The 19,039-nt window shown below is 49.4% G+C and overlaps 6 protein-coding genes across 6 annotated transcripts; 2 read left to right on the top strand and 4 right to left on the bottom strand.

Annotated features, from left to right (window-relative positions):
- Window positions 1-346: 346 nt before the first annotated feature.
- On the bottom strand, window positions 347-3,715 carry EPUS_07439 (uncharacterized protein; the record flags this gene model as incomplete). Its single annotated transcript, XM_007804779.1, has 2 exons — window positions 347-592; window positions 1,793-3,715. 2 exons carry the CDS (start codon window positions 3,713-3,715, stop codon window positions 347-349), a joined length of 2,169 nt encoding a protein of 722 aa, XP_007802970.1.
- Window positions 3,716-5,067: 1,352 nt separating this feature from the next.
- Window positions 5,068-6,251, bottom strand: EPUS_07438 (uncharacterized protein; the record flags this gene model as incomplete). The annotated part of the gene is made up of 3 exons (XM_007804778.1): window positions 5,068-5,469; window positions 5,520-5,831; window positions 5,874-6,251. The coding sequence occupies 3 exons, from the start codon at window positions 6,249-6,251 to the stop codon at window positions 5,068-5,070; spliced, it is 1,092 nt and encodes a 363-aa protein (XP_007802969.1).
- A 7,466-nt stretch (window positions 6,252-13,717) lies between these two features.
- Window positions 13,718-15,316, bottom strand: EPUS_07437 (uncharacterized protein; the record flags this gene model as incomplete). Its single annotated transcript, XM_007804777.1, has 7 exons — window positions 13,718-13,834; window positions 13,890-14,072; window positions 14,123-14,515; window positions 14,562-14,975; window positions 15,012-15,085; window positions 15,125-15,207; window positions 15,261-15,316. 7 exons carry the CDS (start codon window positions 15,314-15,316, stop codon window positions 13,718-13,720), a joined length of 1,320 nt encoding a protein of 439 aa, XP_007802968.1.
- A 565-nt stretch (window positions 15,317-15,881) lies between these two features.
- Window positions 15,882-16,418, top strand: EPUS_07436 (uncharacterized protein; the record flags this gene model as incomplete). The annotated part of the gene is made up of 4 exons (XM_007804776.1): window positions 15,882-16,100; window positions 16,167-16,245; window positions 16,296-16,337; window positions 16,387-16,418. The coding sequence occupies 4 exons, from the start codon at window positions 15,882-15,884 to the stop codon at window positions 16,416-16,418; spliced, it is 372 nt and encodes a 123-aa protein (XP_007802967.1).
- A 592-nt stretch (window positions 16,419-17,010) lies between these two features.
- Window positions 17,011-17,585, bottom strand: EPUS_07435 (Histone H2A-beta; the record flags this gene model as incomplete). Its single annotated transcript, XM_007804775.1, has 3 exons — window positions 17,011-17,063; window positions 17,118-17,410; window positions 17,533-17,585. 3 exons carry the CDS (start codon window positions 17,583-17,585, stop codon window positions 17,011-17,013), a joined length of 399 nt encoding a protein of 132 aa, XP_007802966.1.
- A 730-nt stretch (window positions 17,586-18,315) lies between these two features.
- Window positions 18,316-18,861, top strand: EPUS_07434 (Histone H2B; the record flags this gene model as incomplete). The annotated part of the gene is made up of 3 exons (XM_007804774.1): window positions 18,316-18,490; window positions 18,561-18,632; window positions 18,683-18,861. The coding sequence occupies 3 exons, from the start codon at window positions 18,316-18,318 to the stop codon at window positions 18,859-18,861; spliced, it is 426 nt and encodes a 141-aa protein (XP_007802965.1).
- Between the last annotated feature and the right edge of the window lie 178 nt (window positions 18,862-19,039).

The following is a 19,039-nucleotide window of genomic DNA, read 5'->3' as shown; positions in this document are numbered from 1 at the left end:
TTTCCATCAACGTCACCCACCCTACCCACCTAGCATCACCCAAGGAAGTAACCTAGTCACCCGGTAATCATTAGCGATTATGAGATATCCGCCTTCAACCAGAAGAAGTCTTGGACCTCCCGACACCCATCCGCTTCAACGAGACGGAGAGGTAGGACCATCGTCAGCTTCACCCATCAGCAGATCAACTCGAGCCTGTTGTGATTTCCTAGACATCCAAAAACGGGTAGAAGAAGAAGAAGAAGAAGCCGCCGGCAAAACCCCATCACTCCCAATCACAACGCGCCAAGTATCCTCACCAACCTCATTTCCAACCCAATCATCAACCTTTTCTTCGTCTTCTTCTTCATCGTTCACCACAAACTCCTGATTGTCCGCGAAGAAACCCTTCAAGCTCATCATCATAATCGTCCTCCGGCATCCTAGCATCTTCATGAGTTATCTGTTCCCACCGCCACGCCTCCACCGCCCTAACCGCGGCATAACAATGGATCGGATCCGAGCTCGTTCCTGCAATACCCATCCTCCTTTGGGTGGGAGAAGAGGGGCTGGGGTTGGTATTGCTGCCGCAGTGGTGGATGTGCTTCTGACCCTGAGTCGATTTTCGTTAGATGCTCTCGAGATGGCTCGAACCGCCACAACAGGGTGCTGCTGAAGCAGGTCGTTGGTTTATGCTTACACCAGGCCGAACAAGACGTTCTATGATATGACCCTTGGATAGCAGCGTGCGGCAGTCGATGGATGGAATAGAGGTGGCGGCGTGAAGCTCGCTGAGTATGCCTCGGGGAATTTTTCACCACAGGCACCTGGAAGCATAATGACTGGTTGTAAGCTTGCTGGCCACATGAAGAGACGGTCCCCTGGTGATCGACGTGTTGATGCTGCAAACAGTCCTTCGTCATGCAGTTGCTGACTAGGATGACGATAGACGCGGTGAGGGTCAAACACCTAGTCTGGCCTAAATATATTAAGTGATCTGCTGAGCATTGAAAGACAATGAGTGCAATACCTTGGTATCTAGACCAGTGCTTAACAGATATCTATCGTCAGATGATTGTTCTTGTTGGATAACGCGAAGACTCTTGCAAGAAGATCCTCATAGATGGAAAACCGCCTTTGTAGTTTGGAAAAACATTCTGGTAATCGTAGTATGAATGCACAGGGTCCTTCTAAGTCCCGCTTACTACTGTCAAACACTATAGGCGTAGCATTGTGACTGAAAGTGATTTTGAGGCCAGGCACATGTGGAAACTGTATGCTGACCCTTATGCGTCCAGATCAATAAAGACGATGAGACCGTAATTGTAAAGCTGTGGCACCTTAAATGTTGACAGCGCGTGCCCATACTGCTGCACGAAGTTTGTTCATGATAGTCGGACCTAGTACAGAGGACCCGTAGTATTGAAACTACCAGATCCTCCAAATCCAGACAGCATTGCTCTTTTCCGTTGCTGCAGCTGCCCGCTGCTCAAGTACCCGCTCTTCCGAAAGTTGTGGTCGGCCTATATTCAAAATATGATTGGAGCTCTGTGTCTGATCCGAGGGGAAAGGTTCTTTGATGACTAGGAGTCGGGGTGCTGATACTATTCAGAGAGATCTCATCAAGGTGTGACCTGGTTCTAGCAAGTAGGAGGTTATTCTCTTCATCCCTTGTGTCCGACATGGGAACGGTGTGTATAACAACAAGGGGATTGGGCCGACGGTGTTTGATTTGGGATGACCAGATCAGACTGCGTCTTCCGTGTATAGGCCTCTTCCCCCTGCTGCACAATCTAATCAGGGCCAAGCTTACAACAACAGCACTGTCGATAATAACATTGGGCAGCCTTCGCAGCCAAACTGTATGGTACTTCCACCACCTAGTCCTTAATAAGCCTCGACTCGCTGCTTCATAGTCCATGGTGCTCAGATGGCTTTGGGCACACCACTCAGCAATGATGAACAGGAGACCAGCGGTTAGACATATAAGAGAAAGTGCTGTGCCCGAACCCCAGTATAGCGAGATGCCATGAGCTTTGTAGGATACAATGCTTTCGAAATCGAGGTATCCACCACCAGCCGCCCAAGTACTGGTCATACAAGAGCAGGTTCTGTACCAGCCAAAGGTCTGTGCAAGGACGATGTATATCAGCCAACTAGTGTTGAAGATATCCAAGGGTTTCAAGACCAGAATCTCAAGTTTGGATCGAAACTGAAGGACTTCCCAGTCACTCATCCAATTTTGGATCTTCTCTCCAAGCGACGTCTGCCACGAGTAGCTTTGCGATCTAGACAACTGCCGTTCAAGTCTGCTTCCGAATCTCACCAGGGGGTCACCTATGGCTGCTTTTTGGAGCCACCCCGACACTTCTCCTGATCGTGTCGGTGTGAGCCACCAAACCAGCATCTCGATGAAAAGCGAGGCAAAGGAAATGATAATGAATATCAGATACCCGCCAGATCTGCACCCAAGTCCGACGGTTGGGGTCCAGTATGAAATGACCATAGCTCCTGTGATTGTTCCGACCACAATTGCAATAGCAGAAAGTATCTGCCATATCTCCCGCCAATCGAACCATCTCAGTCCAGTGAGCTCTTCGGGTCCGACAACCATGGTATTTCGAGCGGTTTCCGAGTCGCGCATCCAATCTCGTCCGTAGTCTGCCACATAGGCCTTTTCTATGCCTGCGAGAATTGGGTGGGCAACGCCGTAGTGCCAGCGGCAGCGGCCTTGACCGGCAAACTCTGAGAAGAAAGACTCAGAAAAATACGCGTGATCGTTGAGGTCCCGAGTCCACTGAAAATCATCTGATGTCCGTCCAGTGTCTCTTGTGTAGGTATCCCGAAGATTGGTGTCGAGGAGAGCCAACCGAACCCTATCAAGCAGTTTATTCAGACGAAGGCAGGTGTCGTCCGAGCTCATCGGATTGCGGTCAATTATGCTGCCGATGATGAAAACTGGGATCCATGAAAGCATCAATCCTAATCCAAGATTGTGTGCAGTCGCATTCACTCCGAGGTCACCAAACGCGGATTCTATCGATATTGCTAAACTAAGTATAAACCAGAGGATCGCCAAAAAGACTGGAACTGTGCCCCTTCTCCGACCACGACGGAGGTCATGGGCTAACACTTTGCGCAGCCTCGGTAGATTTTGAACATTGTCCTCGTCCGAAGTCAACTTCAAGCTGTTGCTGAAAAGAGCTACGCGGAGAAGCTTCTCAGCAGCGATCTCAGGCATACGGGACTTGATTTCGTATTGGTTCATGACCGCCAATATGTAAAAGGCATCTCTCATCTGAGAGAATTCCGAATCTTGGTCTTCAGGCACGTGGTCATAGGGAACTGCCATATCCACCATTAACGCGCATTTGCCCGTAACCTTGATATTCCATAAGATGTAACTAAGGCTACTCATCGGGCTGCCCATCCATCGAACCAGGGCGAAGAAAGTTTTCCAGAACCTGTTGCTTTCGAATGGAGCCTGTAGCAGAAGGCCTCCAATAACTGGCAAGACCCATGTTGTGATAGTACTAGAAGCCTCAATCCATTTGTAAGGCTGAAAGCCTTGCCCACACAGAGCCAGACATCCTTCGAATGTGATTAGAGCAGGGCGATCGCCCTCTCGGAGCACTCCTCGGATGGAGCCATTGTAGGCAAACTGGATGTACGGATTGGGTGTGAGAGATGAGGCATTTTTGTATAGCTCTCCACAAGCGTCAAAGTTGGGAGCCATCTAGCGAGGTGTTACAACTATCGAATATGATGCTCGAAGCAGATTTCTGCTCGAGTCGAGCGCCGAGCCAGATGCTTCCATTGACGACTGCGCCCAATGCTGAGAGATGTCGCGTGCGCTTTCATTCGGATCGAGGAGACCGTTTCAGAACTGAGAAAATTGCGAGGTGTCGTCTCTAGAGTAGCGAAGCAGAGCAGCATGATGAAGGAGAAGATTTTGATTTCAAAGAAAAGGCAAGGCAGCAGTTTCAATGACGCGCAAGGCGTCCCATCAGCCTGACTGCAAGTACCACAGAATTCTGTGCGTTGATTGGCGAATGCACCAGAGGCTGCACCATCTGCCTCTCCATTCTACCGTAGAAGTGGTTTGGGATAATAATAATAATAATGATAATAGGTGGTTTCGTATCGCACAAGTTTGCATCATACAGCGCAAATCAAGGGGCATCGGGCCAAACTCTAGATAACGGTAAACCCTATTGCGTAGACCTCCGGACCATCCTCGAGCCCGGTACTACGTAGACGCGGGCCGGGGCGGCGCTCAACCCTAGGGACAGCTTCTCCAGGTCCATCAATAGGAGTTCTTACTCCCACGAAATTCGCCGATTTGAGAATAACGTAGTATTAACCGAGCATTGCACACCTGGACAACGAAGTTTACACAATTCTTGCTAGTTTATCAAGAACTCTGTAGTACCTATATCTCGATTGACTATCAAGTCCGAAGCTGCATAACGGATATCGCATAATCAACATTTCGACACGCATACCAAAACATCCTCAACAGATCTAACCGTTGATATGAGAAAACAACACCTTCTCTGTCTGCGAATCAGAATCAGAGCCAGGCTGGACGATATCGGTATTTTCCCAGCAAATTGATCAACAGGGGTGGATTTGAACTTCCTTGCAGAAACTCTGTGCTCAAATAGGAGGTCGAGCTCTCCGTATGTACGACCTGTTGGCTCGGGAAGACCAAAGTGAACAGAAGAGCACATAGGCCCGCCCAGAAGAATCCAGTCTTGGCACCTAGTTCCAGGCATTGACTCCAATTATCTGCGGCATCAAGGCGTTATTGATGATACTCGCCATGTTGTAGAAATTGCGGGCCAGCACCACAGTTTTGATCTTGACCCGAGTGGACGGGATTTCTAAAACGAGCGAATAGCATACCGGTCCGACCGTAATTTCGTAGAAAGAGGTATAAACCAAGAGCATCGACCCGATAGCCCAGCTGGCGCTCAAATTGCTTTCCGGCGCAATGCCGGAAAAGCCAATGATCAAGAGAAGCCCCGTCATGATTCCCAGCCAGATAACGTAGAGTGTCCGGCGGCCGCAAAAGGTCATCAACCACTAGGAGCCCATCGTCCCAACAGCGCCCATTGCGTATTGTCCTAGAGACATGTTGAAAGAATTTTCATTGGTAAGTCCTGCACGTTCGTATAATTGTGTCGAGTATCCCATGAAAGCGGATCCACAAAAGGCTTGAATGACCCAGGCGACTGAAGCAATCTCTGTACGTCGAGCATCAGTGCCTCGGAAGCATTGAAGATAGCTGGCGCTCTTGCTCAGTGCCTTTTCGAGCTTTGTGGTGGCTTTCATCATGGAAACTTGCTCGTCCGGGTTGAATGGCGTGTCTGACTTCCTCAAGGTCAAGGCAAGAAGAGACTTTTTAGCATCTTCATACCTTCCCTTACGGGTAAGCCACCATGGGCTCTCGGGAGCGAAGATTGTTCCGATCAGGATAGGAACAGGCTATACCCATTGAATCACGAGGGGAATGCGATATGCCCACTGATCGGTACGATTAAGAAAGCCGCGCAGGACGCCGGAGGCGATAAGCTGGCCCATAACCCAACACAAGTTGACGTAGGTGGTAAGAGCTGCCCGTAAAGCGACCGGGCATATTTCCGCCGCGTAAGTAGTTGTCGAGGTTTGAAAGACGCCCATGGCATGCCCTGTAAGATTCCTCCTGCAAGCAGTGTCGGAAGATTCTGAGCAAAGAAAGGAATAAAAACGAAGGCGATCATGAGGACCAGTGAGCCGAACTTTGTCTTCTTGTAGCCTATCGCCTCGGATATGATACCGTTCAAGTAAAGCCCAAAGATAGATCCCACCTGCGGAATATTTAGCGTTATAACAGCAGTAACCGCACATACCTGAACACCATTGCTGATTCCTGTCTGCCATTTAGCTGATACCAGCATACCACCTTCCTCTGGATCAGGTTGGTCTCCGTAGAAGTTCTTGAAGGGAGTAAACGCATAGAAACTGTTCATCACTGAAAGGTCATAACCTTCCATGACGACTGCAGTAGAGAAGATGATAGAGAACAAGACAGCCTTCGGATAGAGTTTCAAATCTTGACGGGGAGTCATATTCTGCTCGTTCTCTGTTGCATTCCTTGCTTCTTGATTGATGTTGCGAATGTCAGGGTTGGCGACACTCATCCGACGAATGGCCTCATCATTGATGCGGAGCACACCGTCATCTGGACGAGCGATGTCCACGACAGATGACCTACAGCGGCTCTCCATCTTCTTTGAGCTCTTTGATCGATGTAGTGAAGTCAATTGAGGCGGAGGATGTCTTACTGGGAAGAATACCAAGCAGCTTCAATGTGGATGCGCTACCAAAAACATTCGAGAGGGGTTCCATGCCCCCTTTGTATACAAAGTCCTTGCATACTCTATCAGTAACGTCAGACCCTCCTCAATTGGGTGGCGGTGGGGTTGGGCTTCTTCTGCCGAACAGATCTGCGAGTATTCTGGCTTCTCGATCACCTTCTGTTCACTTGCCGAGAGCTGGGGACGCAGAAACCTCCACCTTTAAATGAGTACGTAACAACGTTACCGAGTCAATATGTACAATGATAGGTTGTAGGATGGCCTAGTACATGGCCTTTTCTCCAGAGGCAACCCAAGTAGGTGCGGCATGGAATCTGGGGTAAAAGCTATCCCGTAGTGAATTCTCGGAATAGGTGTAGGTATACATGCAATTCGGCGAGGAGTCGGTTGACAACCTAGTGGATCGCCTTGGCTACCTGTGGACAAGAACTCTTGTTGCTCGCGAGTCCAATTACAGACTCATGGACCACTGGCAGTGGGTGAATTTTGCAATGCCGATAATTTGAGCGGTGCGGGGGTACTGTATTTGGGCATGGGCACCACCCTTTTAGTAACATTACGTAGCACTGTGGTGGTTACAAGCAAAAGTGATGTCGGTAATGCACTAATAAGGTACTACGTATTATGTAGTATGTTGCATGCCAGTGCTGGAAATCATTCTGCCAAAGATGTAAGTATCTCCTGAAGAATTCCATAAGAACAACATTATAACTATCTTCTTGATAGTGCAGATAATGGTGTATTAGATGTATAATATAATGTCTAATGCCCACTTGAAAGCTGCCTCAGAAGTGGGTTGGGCCGGGAGATACCACAATTCATGATACAGACGAGTACCATAGAACTTGAAGTAACAAGATAATGGCTTGGCGGACAGATACTTTGGCCTGCATGGCAGGTTCCAAGTAATGCTGTCTTGTGACCCATGATCGTCAAGCGCTACTAGTAGTATCTGATACTTACAAGGCGGCGTACAATGCATCTATCTGTTAGGAGTTGAGGGGCTCCTTTGTGATGCGTGAGATGTACTTGTCTCAGCGAAGACAAAGAGAGACACAAGCAGCCTGAGCGCCACACCTTTGCCGTAAATCGAATTGCCATATCACCCGAGCATTATAGCGAAGACACTGACAGCTAGTTGGTGTGGCTTGAAGAACCACAATACCACCGTACAATCACGTCGGGTTGGTGCAGGCGCTTAGTATGTCCCAATCCTGACACACATTGTTTTGTGACCCTTACTCCTTTCCGGTCGTCTAACAGAAGCTTCTGAGGCTGAATGCATGAAGCTCTTGTTACCGCCCACGGGATACGTTCCTCTTCATGGAGAGCCAAGTCAATTTAAAGGCACGAGACAGCATGTCACTGTGAGTCACGTGCGTTTGCATTAGCTCTACTAGTATTTCACAAGCGATAGATTAGCTCCTATTGCTCTTTTGCAACTTCTGACACTCCATACTCGACTCAATCAAGTAACTTGCACCAAGCCATTGCACTGCATCTGAGGCGCTGCAATGGTTCACTAGAGCTCCTATCCTTGTTCTCGATCTTCATCTTGGAGCCTTGGTGTGCTAGGCTAAGCGATGTGGTACAGGTTGTCAACTGCCTTCTAGGTCTGAGTTGCTTCTCTAAAAGTCAGGACCTTATCACCAAGGCTGGAATATCTGCTGTCTCTTCCTGCATGCTGCTGTACGACATACATTTCCATATCGGCCCCAGCCGTATCTTGTACTCTGCACTGTTCTTGGGAGCTTTCCGATTCGCCCAGGTGCAGTGTAAGGTTTCATGGCCGGATTTTCAGTCCACTTCTGCCTTGACGTCGACAATAGCCTTATTGGCCTTGCTATGAGATTGGCACTGACCATACCTGCAAAAATGATTAACGTACAGTGGAGTGCACACATTCCTGCGTGCGTGCCCGATGGTTCGTCTCTTTACATACGGGTCTTAAGCCAATAGGACCCCATCCAACTGCGGTGTTCTCGACATGATGTTGCGTTTCTGTATGTATGGGTCTGAAGAGGGTTTCAAGTAGCTCTTCGGCCCATGCAGAGGCGCCTACTGGGTTTGGTGCCTCTCATAGAACATTTTTCGAGCTTGAAGTCATGGTTCGTGCAGTACACCTGGATAATACTTCGACAGTGGTCCTCTCAACTGAACCTTCCGGTCTTTCACGGGCCGACGCTTTCCTATGAGATCTCTGCTCAATGCTCTAATGCAATTCAGATCTCCCGTGCTAGATCTTATTGTTGAGAACATCAGGGGGGAAACCTAAATTCTTCGGCTACGGCAGTTCATTCAGTAATGAGCCCCGCAAGACATTCCGGTTGGTACTGCACGGTAGGCATTTCAGCAGAGCTGGCAGAGCAGTGGCTGATGTCGACCTCGTCTGCTTATCTGCCTGTCGCCTATGAGATTGCACTCTAGTTGAGGACTATGCCCACGGTGTTTGTATTCACTCCGAGAAACCCACTTACCATTCTGGCTCTGACAGACAAAAGTGTCCCATTGGTGATCGTCATCATTGCATTCAAGATAACAAGCTCCGATGATCAACAACGAAGTTGAAATGTACCATCACGTACGAGGGTAGCAACGATCTTGCTGGTGGCATCGGTTGATTTGCTGCAAGGGTCCGTTGCGCACATATTTCGGAGGCCGTCGGTCTTTACTTATTGGACCACCTTTCAGCCCTGTACCGCTTGCTCCATGGCACTGAGCTCTGGCAGTTGGCGCTAAGGTGTAGCGGGACCGTCAACTGGCACATTGTCGGCTGCCTTCGCACAGTCGCGAGTCCACCTTTTCCTATGTTGCCACGTGTCTTGTATCAGCCTCTGATACTGGCTTGTGCGATTAAGCCACCGTTCCTTTCCAATCACGTAGCCGAAAGTTCATGGATCCACCTACTCCCTCTACGAAACATTGTGAGCTCGTTGGCAGCTCTTGCTAATACGACGCTAGGTAAAGCGCCGGTTGCAGTTCTGCTCATCGAAATCTGTCCTACCGGCTTAGATTGATGGGCAGAACCTCATTTATCCCGCTGATGTCTCTCGGACCTGGTACGTGTTCCCCTCTGGTGGTAAGCCTACGTCTGCTGCTGTACAACCTACTAGTGCCGTTCAAGATAGACTTTGGAAGTCAGCATTGTCAGCTGTTGCTGAGATTGCGCTCCAAGTGTGGTACAGGTCGGTCACCAATGTCAACGGCAGGTTGGGGTTTACGCGAAATTGCCTCGTGTTCCCAGAATATGTCTCAATCACCTCTTCGAGACATATATTTGTGTCATACCCTCTTCATGCCAGAGATAAAAGCCTGGCACTTGGAACATACTTAACATTTTGACCTCACACCACTTATCCTACTTTTAGCGCATATCATGACCTCGATCTGTCGCCATGGGTGTGTTGATGGAACCATCTTTGGAGCATGTCGAGCATGCGCCGGCAACCCACCGAGGTATGTTCGGGTTTTCTATATTCATTGCGATCCAAATATCGCCAAGCGCCCCATGCGTTCTTCTTCCGACCTCTACTGATATATTGGCATCTCCGTTAGAGGCCCAATATGTTCTCAGTGTAATGGGAAAGGTTGGAGCAAATACTCTTGTCCAACCTGCGTACCCAACACTCTTACGGCGGCCAAGCCGACTGCGAAATCTGTAAAATCCAACTCACGAACCGAGAAACCAGTCTCCCAGAGAGCGTCGCGGACAGGGAACACCAAAGAAAGCCTCAGCCGTGGGGGTTGCGACTCGGCAAACTCGAACGGAGCAGGGGCTCAGAGCTGACTGATCTCTTCGTGTGGGGCAGTGTTAATCGAGCCAAGCGGCTGTTGTATGGGTGTTCCTTCTTTCGATTAGTTCAGAGTGTTGTTGTCATGGCTTATTCAGGATTTCGCATTCTTTTACCTCTACACTCTTGGGTCTCTTCTCTACTACTATTTCCGTCACCGTCCACCACAGTCTACTAGAGAAGATCATCCTTGTTCTCGATGTTAGTTCTAATATTTTATTCTGTCACGCCAGCACTGCAGCCGAGGCTTAGATTGAGCACCCCTGCGCTCAACGGATCTGACAGCTGCCGGGTTTATACTTAATGTCTGTGATACAACAGCTGAGGCTCATGTCACTTTGATTTTAGTCCTATGGCTTGCGTCCTGTCATATAGCGGTCTGTACAGAGGTTGTAAGCTATCTTGATGTGTCATTACTAGCTTGGCCGGTTAGGTCGACAGATTGGCTTGTCCCACGTGTTCGCAGAAAAGACGCACAATTGACTTTCACGCAGAGAGGTGAGCTACCTTCCATTTACAGACATGGTCCAAGACAAATGCCTCAACCCAAGAACTACCGCTTTCTACTTTTGTGCGCAATCTCCTCGTTCGTATACGCGAGAATGGGAGCTCATAAGTAGTCGATGTCCCACAGAAATTGTTCTGCAGTTGATAATGTGATGGGCAAGGTGTGCGCTGCGCATGGATTTGCCTTGAGGCTAATCCACCTATAGCGGTCTACTTTCTATTTCTTTCGGCTACCGCGATTTTTGGTTGGGCGGTGGCAACTGAACCACGGTTGTACAACCTCCTGCACACAACGTGTGAATCCCGTGAGCAGATCATGCATCTTGCTTGACGGTTCAGATGTTTTCGTCTATGATCGTCCGAGGATCCACAACCGACCTCACATAGGATTGGTATCTGGGTGATATCCAGAATCGGAGTCGTGAAGAAGGCTGCTCGACCCACTTGAAGACTAGGTTCTCGGACCCACCGAATTCATGGAATTGTCCGACTCGAATATGCTTTGCAACAAACCCAATCTTCAGCCACGGTTTCGCGACGTCATGCGGTCTGTCAAGATCTTGGTACACTTTTCAGGTCCATTCATATTCCCATATCGAGAGGCGGCTCACGCGGCAGGTCATATTTAGCCATCCACCGGCGCTCGTCCTAGCAAAGGGTTTATACAGATGACACTCGCGCTGCCAGCAACCGGGCTACTGCTGTCCCTGCCACCGGGGGAGGCTTCCGCAAACGCAACCACTTTGCGTGCTCCTATTCCTGGTGTTGGTGCGTCTGTCGTACCATTGGGCTTCTAGTCTCATGCTTCCTGTACCTCGCCGGGCATTGACATTCATGACATCAAGTGTTTCTCAAGCGCTCCTCCCTTGTCAGCGTTACCTCAGACCACGATGTCTACGATTATGGTAAATTGCATACCACGAAGGATTGGTAGGATGCTTCGGACGTCACACGCGGCTGCCTACCAATGTTCCGGATGAGGAATACCGTTGCCGGTTGAAGTCTAGTTTTTCTAAGCGTTGCATCAGCAGGATCGAATGTGTGCTTCCATCCCGTATCTCTTCTGACAGACCACCCTTGCTAATGCCGGTATCTCCTTGTGGGTAGGGCAGCTACCTCATTGTGTATTCATTTTTCGGTTCTCTTTACCAGATCGGTCAATGGATCTGTGCTACCTGCTGCCAGATCGACTTAAGAGGTTCTTAGGAACCAGTGGTTGGGTTCCGGCGATTTCATCGATCGTCCGCAACATTTGCTTCGCCTACCTCAACATGGTCTGATCCTTTTACCTATCTATCCCGCCGCCCTGGCAGTTCCTTATTGGTTTTCCAAATCAGGTGTCGTCATGCACCCATGCTTTGTTCTCAGATTCTTCAATCTACAGTCCAGTGGTTCTCCTAGGCCTGATCTCATTACAACCTAACTTCTCCGAAGCCAGCAGGTCATGCTTCCTTTCCAGCCTCACAGTTTACCCACTTCTGAAAGATCCATCGTTTATCTTGTGCACTCAGAGTCAACGAAGTCGTCTTGGCTCTCCAGGGTGAAGGTACTATCGATCCGACTGTCATCTCAGGCAGAATGCGGTGGTAGGAGCTCCCGCTTGACTTGCCAAAAGGTGACTTTCCCCCATTTTCGCGGAGCTTACTGCGCTTGGTGGCTGAGATAGGACTGGGGCAGCCGTGATTGCTCCTCCGGCTCAGGGACCCGGCTACCACGACATGTTGAAGCTCACGGCCAACTTTTCCGACTGGCTAGCTTTTCGATCTGCCTGTGGGTTTCAGTCACCCTTCCTACTGCCACCGATGGTCTAGGGGTTAGTTCGTTTGACGGGGCAAGCCAGTCACTTTGCTCATCGATACGCGATCCTTCGCCCCTCTCCACTAGCCTGGGAAGCCAGATGAGCGTTCTACTTATCAATATGGGACAACGTATTGGTATCAGTAAATCAGTGTGATCACACATGGGTCCTCTGGAATCGTAGCATGTTTAGCTTAGCTGCACCCTTCTGCACCCTTGCACACTCTCATATACTTACTCCTGTGGGCATAGTCCTTTCACATTCTCGGAATCTTGGCATGAGCCCTACGTAGTACTACATGTACCTCTAAGTTGTGGCTTACATGTACCCAGGTGGTCTGATGTTGCAACTTATTGAATCGGTGCATGAACAGGGCGATTTCTAAGTACCTAACGAGACGTGTGTAGACTATTCGCATGTGCCGAGTGCTTACAACCTGCCAGGGAATGAACCAGAGGTTTCAACATTCACCTGGTACCAACTAGTAGGTAAATGTGTGTTCAGGTTACGCTGAGAATTGCAATTTGGATGGGCTTGGCGGACGCTCCTCACCCTTCCCCTCTTAGCTATCACACACACACACATGCGCACACACTACAGTATTAAGTACTACCATACCCTCCTCCCAACGTGCATCTCAGGCGTACTACTACTAGTATTCAGTGTACATTAGTACAGTTAGTAAGTACTACTAGTAATTCAGCATGTGTGGCTGTGGTGGAATCACCTCTGCTGTTGTTCCAGAGGGGGGGAGGTTGTGCGAATCAAAATAAAAATAATAAATATCCCGCGGGGGCGTTGGCCACTTTCGTCCACCAACTCGTTGCAGTGATGGTGGATAGATACTAGTACTAGTAGTAAGTATGAGTACACAGGACAATCAAAGATACGGTGCATCTTCATCGTACTCAGCATACTACTAGTAGTATGTCCTACACAGCATCCCATACCAGGTTAAGCCATACTAAGTAGTAGTAGTCAGTTTGGTTTTTTGGATACAAGGCAAGGCACTGCCATAGAACCCTCGTACTATAGATAGTAGGTTGAGCCTGTAATGCCATGGTCAGGGACATGTAAATTACCCTTTGGATCGAATGTAAGATCACTACCACCATGGTTACGACCACGACGGAGGCAACTACGCAGGGACAGCGAGCGAAAAAGAGCATCACAAACAGAGTCATAGTCAGCATCAGTGATTCATCCGGAGCCCAAGAGGATCCCCCCCCATTCACTAGCCGCCCGTATTCTACTGTACAGAACGCTCTCTACTAACGCAATCAAGCAATGAGCATGCGACGAGGGTCTTCAATGAATTCCTTGACTTTGACCAAGAACGTCACAGCTTCCCTGCCATCCAGTAGACGGTGGTCGTATGTGAGTGCAAGAAACATCATCTGCGGTAAGTTTAGCATGTGCTTCGCGGATTGGAAGTTAGATGCAAGCACGTACTGGTCTGATCTCAACCTCGCCATTTATGGCAACTGGCCTGTCTTTGATGGCATGTAGACCTAGCACACCAGTCTGAGGAAGATTGATGATAGGTGTTCCCATGAGCGAGCCGAAAATGCCTCCATTGCTGATTGTGAAGGTACCCCCAGCCATGTCTTCGATGGTCAGTTTGTTGTCCCGAGCCTGTTGGTGTCAGCAAGAGTAATAATGACCACATCCCAGTATCGTCTTACCTTCTTGCCGAGTTCTGCGATTGTTTTCTCGATGCCGATCATGTCCAAGGACTCCGCATTCCGCACGACAGGAGTAACGAGGCCCTTTGGCGTCGCAACAGCCACACTTATGTCGACATAGTCTCTATAGACAATAGTGTCGCCGCCGCCAGGGCCTTCGATGGATGCATTGGCAGCCGGGATCTCCTTCAGTGCCAATATGCTTGCCCTGGCAAAGGCGCTCATAAACCCCAGTTTGACGCCAGTCTTCTTGAGCACATCGTCCTTGTACAGTTTCCGGAATTCCATAATATTCGACATGTCTACCTCATTAAACGTCGTAAGCGAAGCGGCAGTGTTCTGCGACTGCTTAAGACGCTCGGCTATCCGTAAGCGCATTCGATTCATTTTCACCTGGAAGCATTAGCCCATAACTAACGGGAGGCAGACAACCACAAACCCTGTTCTCTCCCCTTGAACCTGCGCCAAAGGGCGAACCTTGCGGTCTAGGCTGCTCTGACTTCTTCTCCTCCTTTGACCTTGGAGATGGTGGAGCTGGCGTTTTATCCTCCTTGGGCGGCGGGGGAGGAGCCTTGTCCTCTTTCTGTGGAGGGGGGGCCGCCTTCTTCTCCTCCTGAGGAGGCGGTTTTTGCTCATCTTTCGAGGGTTTACCCTCTTCTTGTGGATCGGACGACTTCTTCTGATCACCAGGAGCTGGCTCTTTAGGCTCCTGCGTTGCCTGCTTTTCTTCACCGCCTCCTGATTCCCCTGCCTCGAGCCTCACCAAATCTTGCCCGACTGTCACGGTGTCCTCTTCCTTTGCCAGAAACTCCTTGATAGTGCCAGCCTCAGGAGAATTGACGGATACATCGATCTAAGGGATAGTGTCAGCACTCGCACCAAAGTGTACTCTAGCATGCCGTCTTGCCTTGTCTGTTTCAATTGTTGCTATCTCTTCGTCCCGTTCCACATAGTCGCCGACCTCTACATCATTGTAAGCTCATTGGATCGAAAGGCCGATACTGGAGACATGCGTTTGCTGAACTGCTTTAAGGTTCCTTCTGATATCGACTCGGCCATTTGGGGTACCTTCACCATCGTCTCGGCTGCATCAGCACCAGGTCAACACTGCCTTCCCAAGAAGCCGAGCCTAGCAAACCATTTATTCGTGAAGTCGTGCTGAAGGTAGACGTGTTGAGTGGAGTGAGGAGACATCTGGAGGCATTAGTACACTCGAACAAGCCTAGTAACCATCTTGTGCTCACTTCGAGCCGATATTTGCTGGTTTTTGAGATTGAGCATATGGTATGTTCTCGGAGTGCAAGCGGGAGGTCCGTAGAAGGCTGTAAGAGCGAGCTGCCACCCGACAGCAAGCTCTCCGTGGTAGGAAGAGAGCTCCGGCGGAAGCTCGGGAGAGCGGTCTTGAAATCATGACAAGAATAAGGCAGGTAACCAGACGTAGGAAATGCAACAGGAGAAGAAACAAATGAGTGACTGAGCTCGGAGGCTCCGTATTTGTAGGTGCTCCTGGCGGCAAGTTGGCTATGTGGAAAGCTGTTTGACAGCTCTGGAGCGAAAAGGCGAAGTGCAGCTCTCTTCGGCAAAATAGCCTCACACTAACCAAAGCCACAAACCGCTGGGCAACGGCCAACGAAAACAACCACATTCAACATCTTGCGAAGCGGCTAATTGATCGATCTCCTGGGCCGGCAGCTCTAAAACATCTGCCGCCTACACACTGCCCATACAGTGAATGGTAGAGCCGGTGTTTTAGCCCGTCATGTCCGTCAACCCGGCACTGAAGACAGTTCGGTACTCCCACCCCCCAAGGTCAGAGCGATTGACGGTGTGTCTGACTGTGGATAGCTCTCTATACCGGCGGGCATTGAAGCTGTCTCTAGACTGGGCAGTGCAGAGAAATCTATGGAGGGGACAGGCAGTCTACATTCGATCTTTGTTCGACGCGAAAAAGGACATCAAGGATCCGCGACAGCAACGAGTACGACATTCATGAGGAGGGATGGATGATCAATATTGAGACGAGGCGCTGACCTTCGGCGTGCAGATACTTTTTATGGAGACTGAGAAATTGCTGCAGAAGTTCAAGCATCCAGATCCGTACAGGCCGCCTACCGCTCCCGGGGGTAAGTGAGGAGCGCACTGGTCCATAATACCTTCTAACCAGTTCCTACAGGCTCCAAATACGAAAGAAACCTTCCAGCGCCAGATCTACCTCGTAAGTTCACTGGGTTGCCGTGTCCCCTTTCTTGCTGACGAACAAATAGCACCTTCATCGGAGCAGGTTCGGAGTCTATGAAAGATGCGCTGCACTGAGGGATGAAACTTGTACATGAATAATAGGAGCTATAAATTCAATGGACATTGAGCTCGAACGCACACGGAAGACGGGATCGTCATCATTACCTTAGTACTCCAAATAACCTCGAAAGCGCCCAGAGCAGTACATAGAACACCGTCGACCTTGATACTGATTCGATAGATTCCATGTCATACTTACCCTCTACATTACTGCGGTCGCTGTTCAGCGAGCTTGTCACGGAGTCATCCAACTGGAGAACATATCTTGAGGTATTGGAGAGGTTCAAAGCAAGGTGAAATGCAAAGCAAGAATAGAAACGTTTGTCAGGTAGGAAAGAACAAGTGAATCGTTCTGATGGATTGCCATTTGTGATATGATTGATTGGTATCACTCGCTAGCACATGTTTTGCAAAGCCAACCGCCTTGCCTGCACCTTGGTGTCCGTTCTCAACCCATCCATGTCATGATGTCCATGGACATAATTTACAAACCTAGTAGCGAATAAAGCAAACCATGATTGGACCCAAACCAGAACCCCGTAGACGCATCATGAAAGAATCCGCAAAGTCACGCCAGAAGATGAAGACACTCATAGCTCTTGGCTTCCAGGCTTGCCCTTGGCAGTCTTCTTTGGCAGGAGATCTGAAACCCATTGTCAGTGGACTGCTTGGAGCCGTAGGACGAAATGCAACTTACTCTGGTGGATGTTTGGCAGGACACCACCTTGAGCGATTGTGACGTGGCCGAGGAGCTTGTTCAATTCCTCATCGTTTCGGATGGCGAGTTGGAGATGACGAGGGATGATTCGAGTCTTCTTATTGTCACGGGCGGCGTTCCCGGCCAGTTCGAGAATTTCAGCGGCGAGGTACTCAAGGACGGCAGCGAGGTAGACTGGAGCACCAGCACCGACACGCTGGGCGTAGTTGCCTTTCCTCAGAAGACGATGAACTCGGCCCACTGGAAACGCGAGACCAGCTTTCGACGAGCGGCTGCAGGAAGTGTTAGTCTAGATTTCAAAGATAGATAGGACGGAATCCGAGCTTCAAGATGCGCGCCACGCGTCAAGTGAAGCGCCCTTTGAAGCTTCAGAATCACAACAAGTGGGACTCACGATTGAGCATTCTTGCCAGAGCTTGACTTGCCACCTGATTTACCTCCAGACATGTTGATTAAGGGTTGCTTGAAAAGGTTGAAAACCGAAGAAGAGGTTGAGAGATGAAATTGAGGTTGTTGTAGCTTTGCAGATGGATGTTGAAACGTGGATGGATGAATTTCAGAAGAGCAAGGCAATGCGTGGATGGTGGTGGGTGAGCAATTTATAAGGTGTTTGTAGGGGGTGACGTTCTGACAGTGGGTGCACCTTCAGATCAACCCACAAATGTTAGTTGTGTGGTGATCCAATGACAGGGCCAGATCAGAGTTGCTTGGATAGTTCCCGTTCAGTTAAAAGCTAGGTGATCCCAAGCTGTACGCCAAGCACCTGCCAGTACCCCCACTCAAAGATCAGTCCAAGCCCCCAACTCAAAACACTCTAACAGCGCACTGATCTCTTACACCGCCCTTACCAATAATACAGCCGGACCATGCCTAATACTGCCTAGCTTCACAATCGCAACTTTTGCCCTATTTCCCATACTAAAAAGTAAAAGTGGCGTAAAGATCATACCAATCCAATACGGTACTGAAATTGTGCCTGCAAAGTTGGATCAACCCACCTTGCCTCGCCTGCTAGTATAAGTACATTCAACCCTCGCACTTCGCGGCTTCCACTCTCTCTTCTCCTTCATCCAACATCCACAACAACTCTACCACATCTATCGGTCTCATCCGTCCAACCGTCTCATCCATTTCCAAGTTTCGCATTTCGCGTTAAATCACACCCAAAACTCCAAAAATGCCTGCCAAAGCTGCTGAGAAGAAGCCATCCACTGGTGGCAAGGCCCCAGCTGGAAAGGCTCCTGCAACGGAAAAGAAGGAGGCCGGCAAGAAAACCGCTGCCGCTCCATCTGGTGAGAAGAAGAAGAGGGGAAAGACCCGGAAGGAAACCTACTCCAGCTACATCTACAAAGGTAGGTCCTCCCACTTTTGCGCATCTCAATTTTAATTTAATCCAATCTACTGACACGTAATATTCTCCAGTCCTCAAGCAAGTCCACCCAGATACTGGTATTTCCAACCGTGCAATGTCCATCCTGAACTCCTTCGTCAACGGTATGTTATCAAAACCCATTTCGCATCTGTCATCGACTAATATCTTCTAGACATCTTCGAGCGTGTCGCAACTGAAGCTTCCAAGCTTGCGGCCTACAACAAGAAATCCACCATCTCATCGCGAGAGATCCAAACGTCCGTTCGACTTATCCTCCCTGGTGAACTGGCCAAGCATGCCGTGTCAGAGGGCACAAAGGCAGTGACCAAATACTCCAGCTCAAGCAAATAGAATACTTCTGCCACTTCCATGAGGTTTTTCTTGCTTATCTCTCGTTCACGTCTTCATCCTGTGAAGGAGCATTGTGCTTTGGGAAGGCTCGGGTGTTGAACGGTTGCGAACTCTTTTTTTTATTATGATGTGCTCATGGGAACGGCTCTGCTTTACAGGGCGATCGGGTTGCTGGTGG

The sequence above is a fragment of the Endocarpon pusillum genome (assembly GCF_000464535.1).
Source record: "Endocarpon pusillum Z07020 unplaced genomic scaffold scaffold3580, whole genome shotgun sequence".
NCBI lineage: Eukaryota > Fungi > Ascomycota > Eurotiomycetes > Verrucariales > Verrucariaceae > Endocarpon > Endocarpon pusillum.
Note: the sequence above shows the minus strand (reverse complement) of the source record. Positions and strands in the feature narration are given on the sequence as shown.